General features: G+C 41.3%; 1 protein-coding gene and 1 long non-coding RNA gene across 2 annotated transcripts; both read left to right on the top strand.

Moving 5' to 3' along the window:
• Positions 1–542: 542 nt before the first annotated feature.
• LOC135502650 (galactose-3-O-sulfotransferase 2-like) lies at positions 543–2,536 on the top strand. Its single transcript, XM_064795606.1, has 2 exons — positions 543–679; positions 1,399–2,536. The coding sequence occupies exons 1-2, from the start codon at positions 543–545 to the stop codon at positions 2,534–2,536; spliced, it is 1,275 nt and encodes a 424-aa protein (XP_064651676.1).
• A 4,892-nt stretch (positions 2,537–7,428) lies between these two features.
• Positions 7,429–14,816, top strand: LOC135502440 (uncharacterized). The gene is made up of 3 exons (XR_010449767.1): positions 7,429–7,587; positions 13,620–13,748; positions 14,223–14,816. It is a non-coding gene; the product is annotated as an uncharacterized LOC135502440 (long non-coding RNA).
• Positions 14,817–15,425: the final 609 nt, after the last annotated feature.

The following is a 15,425-nucleotide window of genomic DNA, read 5'->3' as shown; positions in this document are numbered from 1 at the left end:
GCATGCCCATACACCCGATCGACGCACGATCAAGGCTTGCGTCGCCGTCCGACGTGCGATCAAAATAATTATTGTCGCCGACGTGTCGGGCGCCGGAGTTGAATTCGGCGAAGTCATCAACACGCAAGAAAATCTAATAATTCTTATAATCAATGGGCCTTGTTGATACAAATGAAATGATTTTTTTGAAGCGAGGCATCTTGACCATGGCAAGAAGGTTTGGGTTACTATGACAGATCTAGACCTCTCTAGGACAGTTTGTTACCGAAAATAGACCGACAGTCTAAGGTAAAAAAAGTCTTACCTCGAAAGAAGATGCAAAAATCACAAGGGGGTGTTGACCAGAAACAAACATATGATACAATTGGCCTTATGGGAAATGGCCCTTACATGAACATGTTGGATAACCTGATGAATGAGCGCCAAACTGTAATGACACGTTTGCTGAGGAAGGAACGTGCAGCTGAGATACGGGTTGAAGGGAAGGCAAGGGCAGACATACATTTTGGTAACACTTGGTGCCAACTTCCCACGAGTGAGACATGTTGCGGCTTTACCCGAAGTTACTTCTGACCACTTTATTAGGCCTGTGCATTCTTGTCTTTATGTGGTTCGGGGTGCCAGCTTTCACATCTGATCGACTACTGGTGAACACTGGAGATAGGCTAGCTAATATTAGGTGAGTGTGGCTGCGTTACACAGGCAAAAGTGCTCATGCATGGATCTATGACGGCGATTAATCATAAGAGTTCCATCCCTTGGTCAATCTATGCATATATGATGAAGACTCCCCATTCAGATCCATGGATGGAAACCATCGTCGTATCGACCATGGGCCCATCATTGATCCATGGATGGAATCCGTTATCAGGCCATCAACAAGTTTATATCAGAATTGGTGAAATATCCTTATTTTCCAGAACTCTCAAGACTGTTACTCCAATGGGCTTGTACTTTGCTGGATACGTTCACGTTCATTTTTTTAGGACCCACCGTCATTGGGCCTATGATGGAACTCCCATCAATGGAACGTCCACGGCCCATCAGTGGATCTACAATGGTTCATCATAGAATCTATTATGGGATCCTAGTGTAAAACGTGGTTGGTGATAATCATCATAGATCCATCCATGGGCCCATCAGTGATCCATGCATGGCCATTTTTAATAAGCAGGTTCCGCAATCCGATCGAACCCCAAACGGCGAAGTACGAAGGTCTATTCGTGTCAAGTTGTATTGCGCTATCGTTTGCAGCGGAGGGGTTGCTTTAGGGCACCTCATAATTCGGATCTTAAACTTTCATGACCGCATTATCAAAGCCACGTCTTGGTTTTTCTGTTAAACTATTATTCGGCGCAGGTTTTCTTGCCATTCAACCTCATGTTTGTCTCATTTCAGCTCATTACAATGGCTACGCAGACTCCCAGAAGAGACCACGTGCCATAACTGGAAAACTGGTGCCATAACTTTTATTCCAAAAGAAAGACCCTGCCCATGCCGACCCGCCAATCATATCTACTTCCTGAAGACCCACAAATGCGGCTCGACTACTTTCGCTGGTTTACTGATCCGTTTTGCTTACAAATACCGACTTTCTTTCGGACAGCGCTCTGGTACTTCACTTGGCTGGTTGGGATGGCCGCATTCGTTGCTTCCGACACATGTCTCGCCCACATACGTGAGAAACCTCACGCGATACATAACCTTTGACATTCCGGGAAAAAAGGCCAACAACAGTTTGATAGACATCATCACGCTGCATACTGTTTACAATCAAACTACCTTGAACAAGGTCATGCCAGACGATACGGTTAAGGTCGCCATCATCCGGGAACCTTTCTTTACCTTTCAATCCGCCTTCGATTACGTCGGTTTTGATCACGCCAAGGTCCTGGATATTAAGGGACCGAACCCCATTAAAACATACCTAGAAAGCCCCACCTTAAAGGAAAAGACCATACACGGCAAACACTTTCAAAACTTTATCAGCACGGAGTTTGGATTCTCAAACCATTCGGTAAATGACCCCGAGTTAGTGAAGGAGTTCATTGCGTATATTGACAAACATTTCCGCCTCGTAGCCATCACTGAATACTTTAAAGAATCGCTTGTACTATTGAAGCGTATGTTGTGTTGGAAGACAGAAGAGATAGTCTTTTTACACCTGAACAAAAACCTCGATAAAAAGCACCAAGTTAAGCCCAAGTCGGGGAGAAACTTTACATATCTCAAAACTCTCCATAAGCGATGGAGTAGAGCGGATTACATATTCTATGATAATTTCAACAAGACATTCTGGAGAAAAATTAGACGAGAGGGAAAACAATTTCAGGATGAGCTTAGAGATTTTGAAGTGATTTTATCACAAGTGACGAGGTTCTGTCGAGACGGTGCAAAGGCAGTCCCACCTGGAGATAGGCTGATGGTTTCTAAAACCAGGTGGCATAGTGCCTTTAATGTGACAATGCTACAATGTGACCAGATGCAAGCGGGTATATACACAAATATAAGGCTATACTTCGATAGGGATTGGTGAGCAGTACAGAACGTATAAGATCTGTCGAAATTTTAATTTCTTGACGCTATTCTGGTGACATTTTGTTTCTGAAATTTTCTAGTGATGGTGTAACTCAAATGTGGTTATACATGTAAATGTTTTACACTTTTGAAAATACTCAGTATCAATTTCAATACAGAATCGGTACGTCAGAGATTAAGGAGCAAATTTAGGGAGATTCGGGGAGAGACAGGTTTCAAGTTACACGTCCACAGGGATTATCAGGGTTCGAAATCCGGTCAACGCTTCATTAAAGTTCATGTCCATGACTATCACTAGTAGGAAGCTTTTTATGACCTTTCAAAGGTTTTATAACTTTTTCCTGATTCATCCGAAAAAATCCGATTTTTCCGACTTTTTCCTGAAAGGTGCGATTTCGAGAAAACCACTGAAATCCCAAAACAGGCATTAAAGATCAAATTCCTAGGTTGAAAAGGGTTAATGAGGTGTGATCCAAACACTCAGAGTGACCTAAGTTTGCGTGAGCTATTAGTATTCAGAATTCGGGTTACTCCTGGGTGTTTGGTTCATACCTCGATCATTAAACCCATTCAACACAGGCCTTTATTGCCCTATTTTGGGAAGCCCTGGTATTTTTCTCATGTTTTTCAGAAATCCGACCCTTCATGGAAAAGTCCAGAGACTAATAAGCGCGCAGCAGAAAAGCCGAATCTGCGAAGCGCTAACTGCTATAGTTTTTACGTGCATACGTATCCAATGTAAACATTTTTTCTCGATTCAAATGGCTTAAATTTTACTTAAAATTGCCACCAAAAGAGATAAACGCGCGAACGAAGCAACTCGACTATTCTTGGTTCCGAGAGAGAACCACATGAATATTCACACTGTTTTTTTATGAAACTTCAATTTCAGGGGGGGGGTCGCGATCGGGGGGGGGGGGGGTTCCCCCGACTGATGTGTTTTGATTTTTGAGACTTTAGTAATAATATCCAAAAGACGCTTAAAATGGATATAATCCCGAATTAAAGCTGAACTGCATGAACAAAAATAGAAGCGTCCATGTTTTAAAAAAGACCACCGCGCCCCAGCGCGGTTGCCAAGAGAAATGCAAACGTTCGAAACACCCTTCAGAAGTCTGCCAGAAACATGATAGTCTACAGCGAAACAGTGGTGCTGCCGTCACTCTGTTAGCAGAATACTGGAAGTGCTGGATCATGAGTGTAAGTACAAGTACAAATGCACGCAGGCCATGTCCAATCATGCAGGTTGCCTACAATGTGCATGCATGTACGTGCGTGTGTCCTGATGATAACCTGAAAAAAACAAACGATACAAGTTAGAATTATAGAAATAGAAATGAATGAAAACAATCCCCTACCATGCCATATCAGCACATAAACTTGCACCGCTATTTGCGGGCAAGACGTGGTAGATAAATAGCTCGGCACCGGTTCCAACGCAATGGTCGTCCAGAAATAGATTTAATACCAGGCCTACAACAGCGCGGTGGTCTTTTTTAAAACATGGACGCTTCTGTTTTTGTTCATACAGTTAAGCTTTAATCAAGCAAAAACCGGGCAGGCGTTTCGAAAAACAAAACTTATTTTGATATTTCAATAAACCTTTGAACGAATTCCACATGGGCCGTGGTGGGACGCGAAGACACCTTATCCAGGAATGTACGTTTTTTATGGGGTACCATTGATTTCGCAGATCTTCTGGTTTTTCCTAAAGAAAAATCAATATTCGCTAGCAGGGTTTTTATGCTCCCAGATATGAAGAGGGTTCTATGTTTCTCAGGTTCTTTGTTCATCAGTCTGTTGTTCCTCAAGAGTCAAGTGTCTTCCAGTCTCTTGGCCTGCAAAACCTTTCCAACCAATTTTTTATGCATTTACCATTCGGCAACATGTTGTGGGGGGGGGGGAAACTCTGATCCATGACCCCTTGAATTGGTTGCCCAGGTACAATCACATGCAATTGTCTCAAGGAAGCCACCAGTACCACCTCTTGGCAGTCTTGCCAATATCATGCCAGTGAAAAGGAAGGGTAATGATGGTTGAGGGTTCGAGTTAGGGTACCATCAAAGGGGTACCTCTTCCTCGCCCTGGGTAAAACGTGTCACAGGACTCTACCATCATGAAGGTTTGGGGGTTCCACTCGAGCGCCCCGGTGTAAGCAGCTCGGAAGGACTTGTTGAGAGGCCAATGGTGGTGGGGGGGGGGGGGGGCCTTCTTCCAATGCACTGGCTAAAACATGTCAGAAGGACGGGGGGGGGCTCCCCACGTCGACAGGTGCGCGAGTTCAATAGAATGTGCACTTTACATATGAATCTGCCAGAGAGCCAGACTACGATAGTCCGGACACCTTTCAGAGGGGGGGGGACATGTTCCATTTCTTTACCGGCTATTATGATGATGGAGCTGAGGTACTGCTAAAGACTAAAGAGATACACGGAGAAAACCGTCTATCAAAGCAAAAAGTTGGGGTCGCCCCCCCCCCCTCCCAATCCCCGTCCTTCTGGCATTTTTAAGCCAGTGCATTGGGAGAGTCCCCAAAAGCCTCATCCTTCTCACATGTTTTAGCAAAGACGCTTATCCCGAGGCAATGGAGTGGAACCCCCAAACCATCTCGAGTCCTTCTGACACTTTATAGTGGTGCGCTAATCTCAACCATCATTACCCTTCCTTTCATGCTGTCACGATGTGCCGCGGATTTCCGGTCCGCCTTTTAGATATTCCGTTGTTTGTGTCGCGTGCACGAGTTTCTGTTTTATACGCACCCGGAATGATGTGGGATTCAAGCACAATTGAAAAATAATTAAATTGCTCATTAATCAAAATTTACACGTTGTCTTCAATTTCTATGAAGTAAGGATTTGTCAATGTGCATCCGCAACAGTTATTTCAACTAACCAAGTGAGTAACCCCACGTCAATCGATGAAATAACGCCAAAATACTGACGGAAAGCGAACGTAAACAACAAGCCCGGGTCGTCAGCACTGCAATGCATGCCGCTCACATCGCTCGAAAACACATGAACAGGTAGGCCTTCCGTCACTTCATGAACTTTCTAGGAACTGCACCCATGCACCTGCTATTATGTGATTTCAAACGATAGGACAGTCCTCTATACGTAATCTACGATACTCCTGTGAGCCCCATTTACGTTTATTTGTCAAGGGAAGCTACAGGAATCCACGCTCAAAATTTCCAACGTTAGTTCGTTTATCTGTTCACAGTAAGCGCCTCCGTACGGATCAGCTGTTTAGAGACAAGAAACAGGACTTTTACTGCATTTCAACGTTGATTATCGATAATTAAGACCTGATTTGAAACACCGAACAGCTCATGTGGGACTAGAAAATATGGAGCGGCTCCTGTGCTTGTAAATCGGGGTAGCCTCAGAGAAAGCTTTTCTCTTTTCCCTAAAAGTGCTGCCACCTGTACCGGTACTAGCACTATGCATCGTGAGAAAAATGAGGGGGTTATACTGCCTCTCCTTGATTTCCCCAGGATGCTAGGGATGCGGAACAGCTCATGAGGGACTCGACAGTATTTTTCACATCATTAACTACAACATTAATATGCAGCAGTGTGGCTCTAATCTACTTACTCCTCAAGTAGATATAAACGAAGTATTAAGTACACCATAAAACACATTTGTTGACAACTTTATGATATAACATTAGGTTTAAGATGGGAGTTTCTCTGTTGTGTTGTCCTTTTGACATCACTTGGGCTGTGGCCCTCGATATGAGCAATGGCGTCATCACTTTCTGGGTCACGTGAGTCTTAAATATTTTTTATTCAAGGTTGAACAATTTTTTGAACACATTTTGAAAATCTTGAATATAATTTGAAAATCTTCCATATATTTTTGAACATCTTGAAAATATTTTTCAATTCTTGAATAATATTTCTGAATCTTGAATATTTTCGTGTTTGGCGTGCTATATCCCGTGGATATAAACAGCGATTTTTTAAAATCATCATGGATTTTTTTTGTATTCAGAGACTAGAAATCGACAGAAGACTATAGGAGATGTACTGGGACTGTTAGATCTATTGATGCCCGGTGGGTATTGCTGCGCTGCCTTTTGCTTCGAACTCATCATATTTTAGGATGACGGAAACGAAATGAAAAAGGACAATGACCTTTTTTAATGGATAAAACAAATATGGAAATTGTGACGTGAATTGGAGAACTGTGTAATTTGCTCTTGTTTATTAGTTTATGCCCGCCCTCTGACTATCAGACGGAATGTAACATCTAAAGTTGTGGAAACAAATGCTAAATGGGGGACTAAACACCGCATTTACCATGATTTACGAACGACGACGGACTCTTCATAGATAACGAGAACACTACTACGAACGTTGTGATGTGCTTTTAGAGTGGAACAGGATCCGATAAGATATGACTGATTGCTTTACAATTTAAAAAATTCGGCGACACTTGAATTGATCAATTGCCGCCATCTTGGATGTCAGCATCCTGATATTCAGTGTTTTGACAATCCTACGCCATAAACTGTGTCGCCGGTTCAGACTGTAAATCTTATTCAGGCCGAATTAGTGCCACTTTCTCTCATAAAACGATATATTTTATTAAAAACTAACAAAATATGATCTTTATAAATAATATTTGACACTGACTAGTTTGTTTTAAGATGATTGTATTGAGAACTTCATACGCAGCGTAGGGCAGCAATCATTTTCGCGGGCTTTGTGGTGATGCGATAGCCTCCCAGCAATAAGAAAGATTCTTTCCTGATCTACATCCGCGGTACTGCTTTTCAAGATGGTGGCAACTTACTAGTTCTAGAGGCGTTGTAAGGAACGAAAGCCACGCCTCTAGTGTCAAGATTGGTTCATTGCCTTCCACCGGCCACGTGACTCGTACATCGTTTGCATTCACCAATCAACATACAGGTTCTCATAAAATCGTCGCTTCCAACTCGAACGGCCATCATTGTCAGCATCCAGAACAGACCTAACTCCATCTCGACACAAGACGCTTTTCATTTTTGTGTTTAGAAAACAAAACCAACAGTATGCGTGCTTTGTTGGTAAGTACCAATTTCATTTTATAGCTGTAAACTAAGTGTCAAGACCACGTGAATCAGTTCTGTGCCGCCTGTTCTTTTTTGTCAGCGCCCTTTGTATACTCTAGACTCAACGATCCGAGACCGTTTTTCTGGATTTGCAAGAAAAAATAGCTCCCTCCGAGATTGTGCGCATTGTCGATGGATGCCGTTCAAAATTTTTCAATCGGGATGGACAATGAGTGGGCGACACCAATTCGTTCAATGATTATGCATTTCGCCTTTGAATCAATTGCATAGCAAGAACTCGGGATGGCAGACCGTTAGGGATTGCACTTTATTATCAATGCGACTTGTTTTATTAAATATTCGTTGTCAATTGACCTAGGCTAATAGACAGGAAACTGATTAACCACTCCATAACCACTAATAGATGTAGTGGATAGGTCACAAGCGATCAGTTCATTTCCAAAGCCAAGGACTGCCCATCAACTTGCCACAACCTGAAGAACAACAAGTGTGAGAAGGAACGGTCTGTTCCATGCATATCATACTGGGGGCGGTCATGCCTCACACTAATGAACCGGTCATAGATCGGTGAGTCTAGAGCATTTGCATTGCAAAAGATAACGGCAAATTACAGCTCCTTCGTCATTGTACGGCGAGAATGGAGCTAAAATATAGGCACAAACAGTCCTTACCAAGTTTTGATGATAAATTTCTCATATATGTTGTAACGATTTTCACGACTGACAACATTTCAGAGGAAGGTCCTGAAGTCAATTTTGATAATATATTATAGTTTGGCTAATCAAAGCCTTACGCACCTGTAGTTATGTGTAATTTCAAGATGTGAATTGTATTTTGACCTATTTTCAACTGAATTACAATCGTTGAAATATTGTCGATCGCAGTATAGAATATGTTTTTCGAAAACAGTGCTTTGTCCCTGAAACTTAACATTTAAGGTGCAAATTTGAAAAATCCCTTATATACTGCCCTAGGGTTGTTGTGTAGTCGATCGCCGTTGATGAGTTCGTGACCAGCATCCAATTAAAGTAGTCAGACGCTTTTTTCTAATCAATAGCCCTAATTAGCCAAAGTGCGTTACAATTGTATATACAATACTTAGCTTTTTAGTTCAGAAAAATAGAAAAGGTCCGAACTTTATTCTGAAAGTTCTTTTATCGTGAAATTGTTTCCAACTCATGAGAAATTATTTATCTTTTAAGTTGGTAACGCGTTTTATATCCTTCCTATGTATATACAAGGTGGATCAATAAAAAGGTAATCCTGAAACAAACAGCTTTAATGTGATAATTATTAATGCCATGGATATTTCATTGCATGTATGGTAAAGAAGGAGCTAGCTAGGCCCTTTCAATTGATGTGTTCATATCACCCATGCGATTACGGATGACTCCACACCATTGTCTTATTTTTGTCCAAGTCGCCTGGTTTTAAGCAGGTTTGAGATATGAACTTCCAAACGAATGTCACCTCTCGATCAACGCTTGATTGGTCAGCCACAATGATTGTAGGCCCTCAGTCACATGGTTATGTCATTATGTGTTTAATCTCAGTGGTTGCTTTCGTGATCATTGCCGAGGGACATTCAGAGAACAGATTTCATAAGTACAAGATGGTTCAGTTGACAATTGAATAGCGCGTATTCATGTTGGAAACGTTCCTTCAACCCTGAAGTTTGGAGGCAACAGCAGCTGCCTTCGGAGAAAACTTTCCGGATAGAAATCGAACCTGCAAAAGGACTATCTTGGTCAACGACAAAAAGTATCGAGAACACGGTACGAGCCAAAACTGCAACAAGGGTAATTTGAGTAGACCAACAACAGGGAGACGGGGATCGATACGCCTGCATAAGGCTGATGTTACATAGGAATGAGCTACTCGCGCCACACCTTTCATCGACTCACGGCTCATTTTCACGTGTCACTCCTCATTTGTCACGAGTGACCGCGGCGGTTTACATACAGATCACTTTTCGCTCGTTCATTTGTCACTTGGATTTTCTCGGCGACGCACATGGACTCAGAAGAAGAAGAGATGGCAGCCATGCTGCTCCTGATGGAGAATAGAAAACGAAAGCGGAGGCGACGGACGAGAACAATGTGGTACATAAAAGTGCTGCATTTTTGTTATTGTTTCTCATTTCCAATCGAAATTAGCTATTGTATTGATGTGTAAACTAATGAAAATGCCGAAAAGTAGCTAAACTCACAGTTTCGAAGGCGATATCACTACAAATGCACATGGACGTCCACTTTCTTTGCCAGCTCATTTCACAAAGAATGAACATGTCCATTCATCGCCTCACTCGTGAAATGACATGAAATGACGTGAGACGACGAATGCGGGCAAAACTTACAAAATTCACTTCAATGAGAACAGGTCATTAGGTTTTCCAATGTCCATTCATCAGGTCACGAATGACAAGTGACAAATGAGTCGTGAGTCGATGAAACGTGAGGTCTATGTAATTTCAGCCTAACACAACATGAAAAGAATGAAACAGGCGACTTGGAAAAATTAGATTTCTGCATGTCATTTTCAAGACAATGGTGTGTAGTCATCCGTGAGTGCATGGGTGATATGACGACATCAATGAAAAGGGCCTAGCTCCTACTTCATTCATTGATACTTATCACATAAAAGTTGTTTGTTTCGGGATTACTTTTTATTGATCCACCCTGTACAGTCACCTCAAAAATTAACTAAACTATCATATTTCATAGCTAATTCTCGCAATCCCTTAAAATTGAAACACGTTGGCGTACTCATCATTGACCTGCACGGATGGTGCAAGATGATAGCAGACCAAAGAAAAAACATGATAATCATTGGGACCAGACTGTTGCCATCATATTTTGCAATGCAAGTGTAGTGGCGGTCGTTAGTTTGCTAGGAGTGGTACTTTTATATTCTCATTATGGTACATCTAATGTAAATTTAAGGAAATTATGATACAACATAGAAATATGCTCAATTTCCCTACGGGCTAATCATGGAGTAAATAATGATAACTTTCAATGGAGTATCATCAAGTGCTGAGCATACGAAGGCTGACGGGTCAAATACAACAGCATTATCACTGGTGTAGATCCGATCCTTAATTTCAGCCCTTGTGCTCAGCTTGGACCAAAAGTTGGTGTCAGATCCTGTCAAGCACTAAAGGGTACACTTTTGCTGTAGAGAAGCAATTGCAAAAGAGCTCAAAACTGCTTTGCGGCACCAGTCGGAATACGACTCATCATTATACGGATCATTCGAAGGATGCCCACATATAAAAATATTTTTTCTTCGTTGAGAAATTCTAATTGGTTAGAAAGGGTAACCGGAAAAACGCCGACCGACCGACCGACCGACTGACCGACTGACCGACCGACCGACCGACTGACCTGCCAACCTACCGTCATGTGCAGTATCCCTTTCGCTTCTCTATAGCACATGTACCTGTGTAGTGCCCAGCGCAATGGACGTGATGGAGTCCGACGTGTCTGACAGCAGCATCTCCAGTCAATTATACCGGGAAAACGAGCCCACGCGGTAAGGAACTGATAACGATACTCTAAAGATATGCTTTGTCTACATGGTCGGTTGATATAAAAACATGATTTGGGCCTAGTATATGCACTGTAGTTTTTCTACTCGAGTGTCTCGACCGATGCAATGCATGAACTGCAACGCGCAACATGCATTTGTTGTCATTCGACCAGCTTACGTGCGCTTGTTTACAATTTCATTTCATATGACCTGCTATCGTGGATTGGATATATCACATTGACTTATGAGTAGGTTGGCAGGTCAGTCGGTCGGTCGGTCGGTCGGCGTTTTTCCGGTTACCGTTAGAAAGTTATATTGAGATGCTCGAGAAACCAAGGATAAAGTGACGTCAATTCATAATGCACACGCTTGTTTGAGCCTATAAGCTAACTCAGAAATGGAATAAAATTCGACTTGATAATTAATTGCCATTCAAGTAAGTATTATCAGTAGCTGAAATAAATAAAAATATCTCATGTGCTTGATATTCTAAAACACTCGAGTGAGAATATTTCCTTTTTTTATAATGGATAATGTATATAGCCTCGGTTTGGGTGAGACAACCCAAACCGCTTGGGTTGGTGCAAAATGTGGAAGCATTTCAAAGGCATTTAAAACCACATTATTCAATGTTTAATTTGAAATGCTTAAGAATCGAAATTGACACCTCGCTGTCGGTATTGATTGTCTTACACAAGGTGTGGAGCTCGGGTGGAGCTAAAATATTGGCCAAAACCTCGGCGTACATTTTAGCTCCACCCTCGCGGTTTGGGTGAGACAACCAATACCTCCAGTTCGGTATCAATTCCTTAATCATAAATAACTATATCTGTCCGATTTCTATGATAACATTACTGCTTAAATTAACATCGAACGAAGAAAACGTACACTGCACCGCATTTAAATCAAATTGGGCATTCATTGTCTAAGGCTGGGTTCACATAGAACTATACGGTATTCGGTATACGCTATTCGATATACGCTATTCGGTATTCGCTATACGCTATACGGGCACGGCGAGTCACATAGGGTAGCATGCGTGCGGTATTCGGTCTTTTGGTGCCGATCAGATGGACAGTTCAGACGAAGAAGATTTGGCTCTTCTCCTCTTAGCCGAGGATGAAGCTGACCAGGCACAAAGACCAAAGAAAGAAAGAACAGAATGGGTGCGGCAGCACTTTAAGATGAGACCTCTGTTGGGGGAGTACCACAGGACATTTAAAAACCTCATCGATCATCCAGATGTTAATTAAAAGAATCATTTAGTTGATTAGTAATAAAACATGTAATGAAGGCCTGTACTTAAAAATTGCAATAAAATGAGTAAAAATGAGTACTGTTGTTTCTAACTTATCCTATAGTATGCAATAAATCGTTGATTGTGATAGATAACATTAAAATGCACTGGTCACTTCTGAACAGGGTGGTATACGCTGCACGAAAATCGAACGCGCACGATTTCCACTATACTATACTATACGCAGGTATACGACCTTTTCGAATAGTGCCCTCTTATGTGACCCGGTATTGTGAAATTTCCTTGTTTGATTTCAGGTACCCGCGTGCCCTGGCAAAATGTGCACCGAATACCCGAATAGTATAGTTCTATGTGAACCCAGCCTTCGGGAAGGTTTTAGAACCTCGTTAAAAAACCATTCCTTATTAGCCTAATAATAGCTAGTTAAGCGAGTTAAACTATTTGAGGCATGTTTTTTGTGACAAAATCAAGCAACAACTAGCTAATAGTAGTGATAGCCATTGAATAAAATACGAATCATCTTGCCAAAGCCCCCAAATTGTCAACATTTGGAACCTAGTGCTAGTTATGATGCTGTAGTATTGGTTCCTAATCTTTAGTCTTTATGAATTCTTAGTATTATGTAATGGATATATTCAGTAGATGATGCGCATGCACATTACAAACATTACCAGGGAGAATATGTTTGTATTATGACTGGAACAATTCGAGCCGTCATCTTTAATTATGTATCCGCACAATGACAGACAGTATCAAAAAGCTTCCATCGTGTGGCTTTTACAGTGGTGCATTTATCGACATAATTGCAGGAGGGGAGTGGATCCTGAACGAAATGTAATCACCAGGATGGGCTTTATGGTGCACATTTGGATGTGATGTGTTCATATACTCTCATGATCATGAATAGTAAGGATATTCGATCAGGACGGGAGAAACAAACCTAATAGTCGTTTTCAGAAGTAATTAGCACATTCTCCTGGCCAGAAAAGTCCTATTCCCCCTTTTTAGCCTAAAGTTCCTCAGTTTCGGTATACAAAACGATCAACTTAATTGTTCGTCTGGCGATATACTGGAAGTTACCCTCGATTTGTTGACTTCCGCTCAGAATTATTCCTCGAGGTCACATGTACTTTTCGGTATCGCCCTCGATAGCGCGGATCACAATATTTATGCTACACCGGCCCCCATCCCGTATACAACCTTGATTGCAAATTAACCTAGAAGTTCTATGTTCCAGTTCTTAACGCTGGCCCTAATTCTCCTGGTTTCATTGCCGCTAACCACAGCCGGCGAAAGTCCTGCCGAGAAAGACAAGAAGATATGCGAGGGCAAATGCGGGACAGGTTGCCGAGGTGATATGACGAAGGTAAGACTTTGGTAGCATACATTGCCAACTCATTGAAACATAAACTTTGTTTCGGCAGTCGTGGTCGTTGCTGCAAATAAAAAAAAGCACCGGAACATGACCAATGGTCGAATTAGTGTCGCTATAACCCACCGTAGTCCAAACTGAACATTTGAACGACGTCTATAACGACCGTAAATAATATCTATAGTTTCTTGAATATTCAGAAACCGTCTTAGATTGGTGAAATTAAAGTTCAGTATACATTTTGTGGGACAATAAAGGTAAAGTTTAATGTACATGCATAATGTAATATAATGGTAAATGTCGCACACAAAAGTACTTTGGAATTGGCAAAATCACAACGTCGTCTTCAACATTTGTTGATTTTATGCCTAATTTTATGATTTTATGCCTAATTATGCCTAATAAAACAATCGCTAGTAACATAATTATTCAAAAACCTTCCTAAAAATCTTTATTATTTTCTTGCAGTGCATTAAAAAGGCTCAGCAGTGCAAAATGGCCTGTAAAAATGTAGAGGGGTGAATGCGTGTAACTTCGACGAAGGACTCGATCATTTGGAACGAATTTCGGGAAATTGTTTTCAGGAGGCAATTCAATGGAATGCGATGAATTCTAAGCAAAGTAAACCAAGTAATATATGACTGGCGTAAAAGAAAAAGGACTCAGTTTTTCAATTGACATCAAACGAACATTACATACAGTCACACAGTCCTCTTAGAAATTAAGATTTTGAGGTTTTGAAAACACTCAATGTTTTTTTCGAATTGAAAAATCCTTGGACGTTTTTTCAGGATATCAAAAACCATAATGAAAACCTCATGAAAACCTCTAATGATTAGAGGTTTTCATGTTATTGAAGACCCCTACAAACTGCATCTTTGTGTTGGCCAAAACGCTATTATAGAATTTCAAAAGCTTAAACAACCTTTATTTCTAAGAGTGTACGAATTAGATCTACGGATCAGAGTATCGGAACCTCGGGGAATATCTAATCATATACGGTGTAGTTCCAATAATGCAATTAAATTCGATTAAAATAAAATTTTGACTGATAACAATTGAGCTCAGTTTTGTTTTGTTATACGGTTTAGTAGCTACCATTAACTATAGTCCATTCATAAATGTTTTGTCAACATATTTGGGGCTTTGGCGGGCGAACTGCTGGTCAGATGTCTTAGAAATTTAATTTGTATTGGTCTCCACCACAAAACCAAACAGGCTCTTTTCAGTTACGATTAATGATTTTTTTCTCTGTACATTTGACGTAGTGCATGAATCAATTTTTTTGCTCTATACGGTTTATTTCTAGACAAATCGGGGTGAAATGTTCTGGTTATAATTTTCTTGTGTCCATTTGCTCATGCGCCACGAATGAAAGCGAATTTTCCAGAAACCAAATATGGCCTACCGGGGGACCCTGCAACTGATCATTGGACCTCGCTGAAGAACTTTTTTCTGCACTGAGATTGCTGAAACCATAAAATCCTGTTTGGTTTTGGGGCAGGCTTAATAACCAAACTTCAAAGAACACCGGCCAGTAGTTCGCCCTCCGGAGCCCCAAACGATAAGAACACAACATTCACGAATCATGGACAGTAAGAACAAGTAACAAGTAATCTCAAGGATGACCTCCAATGCCCGTTGGAAATATTTTACCGCAGCTTTGGCAAA

The sequence above is a fragment of the Lineus longissimus genome, chromosome 18, assembly GCF_910592395.1.
Source record: "Lineus longissimus chromosome 18, tnLinLong1.2, whole genome shotgun sequence".
Lineage (NCBI taxonomy): Eukaryota > Metazoa > Nemertea > Pilidiophora > Heteronemertea > Lineidae > Lineus > Lineus longissimus.
Note: the sequence above shows the minus strand (reverse complement) of the source record. Positions and strands in the feature narration are given on the sequence as shown.

Coding starts and splice junctions, on each gene's coding strand:
- LOC135502650 (XM_064795606.1), top strand. CDS start 543: ATGTTGCGGCTTTACCCGAAGTTACTTCTGACCACTTTATTAGGCCTG. Junction 680..1,398: donor GATAGGCTAGCTAATATTAG/GTGAGTGTGGCT, acceptor GTCTCATTTCAG/CTCATTACAATGGCTACGCA.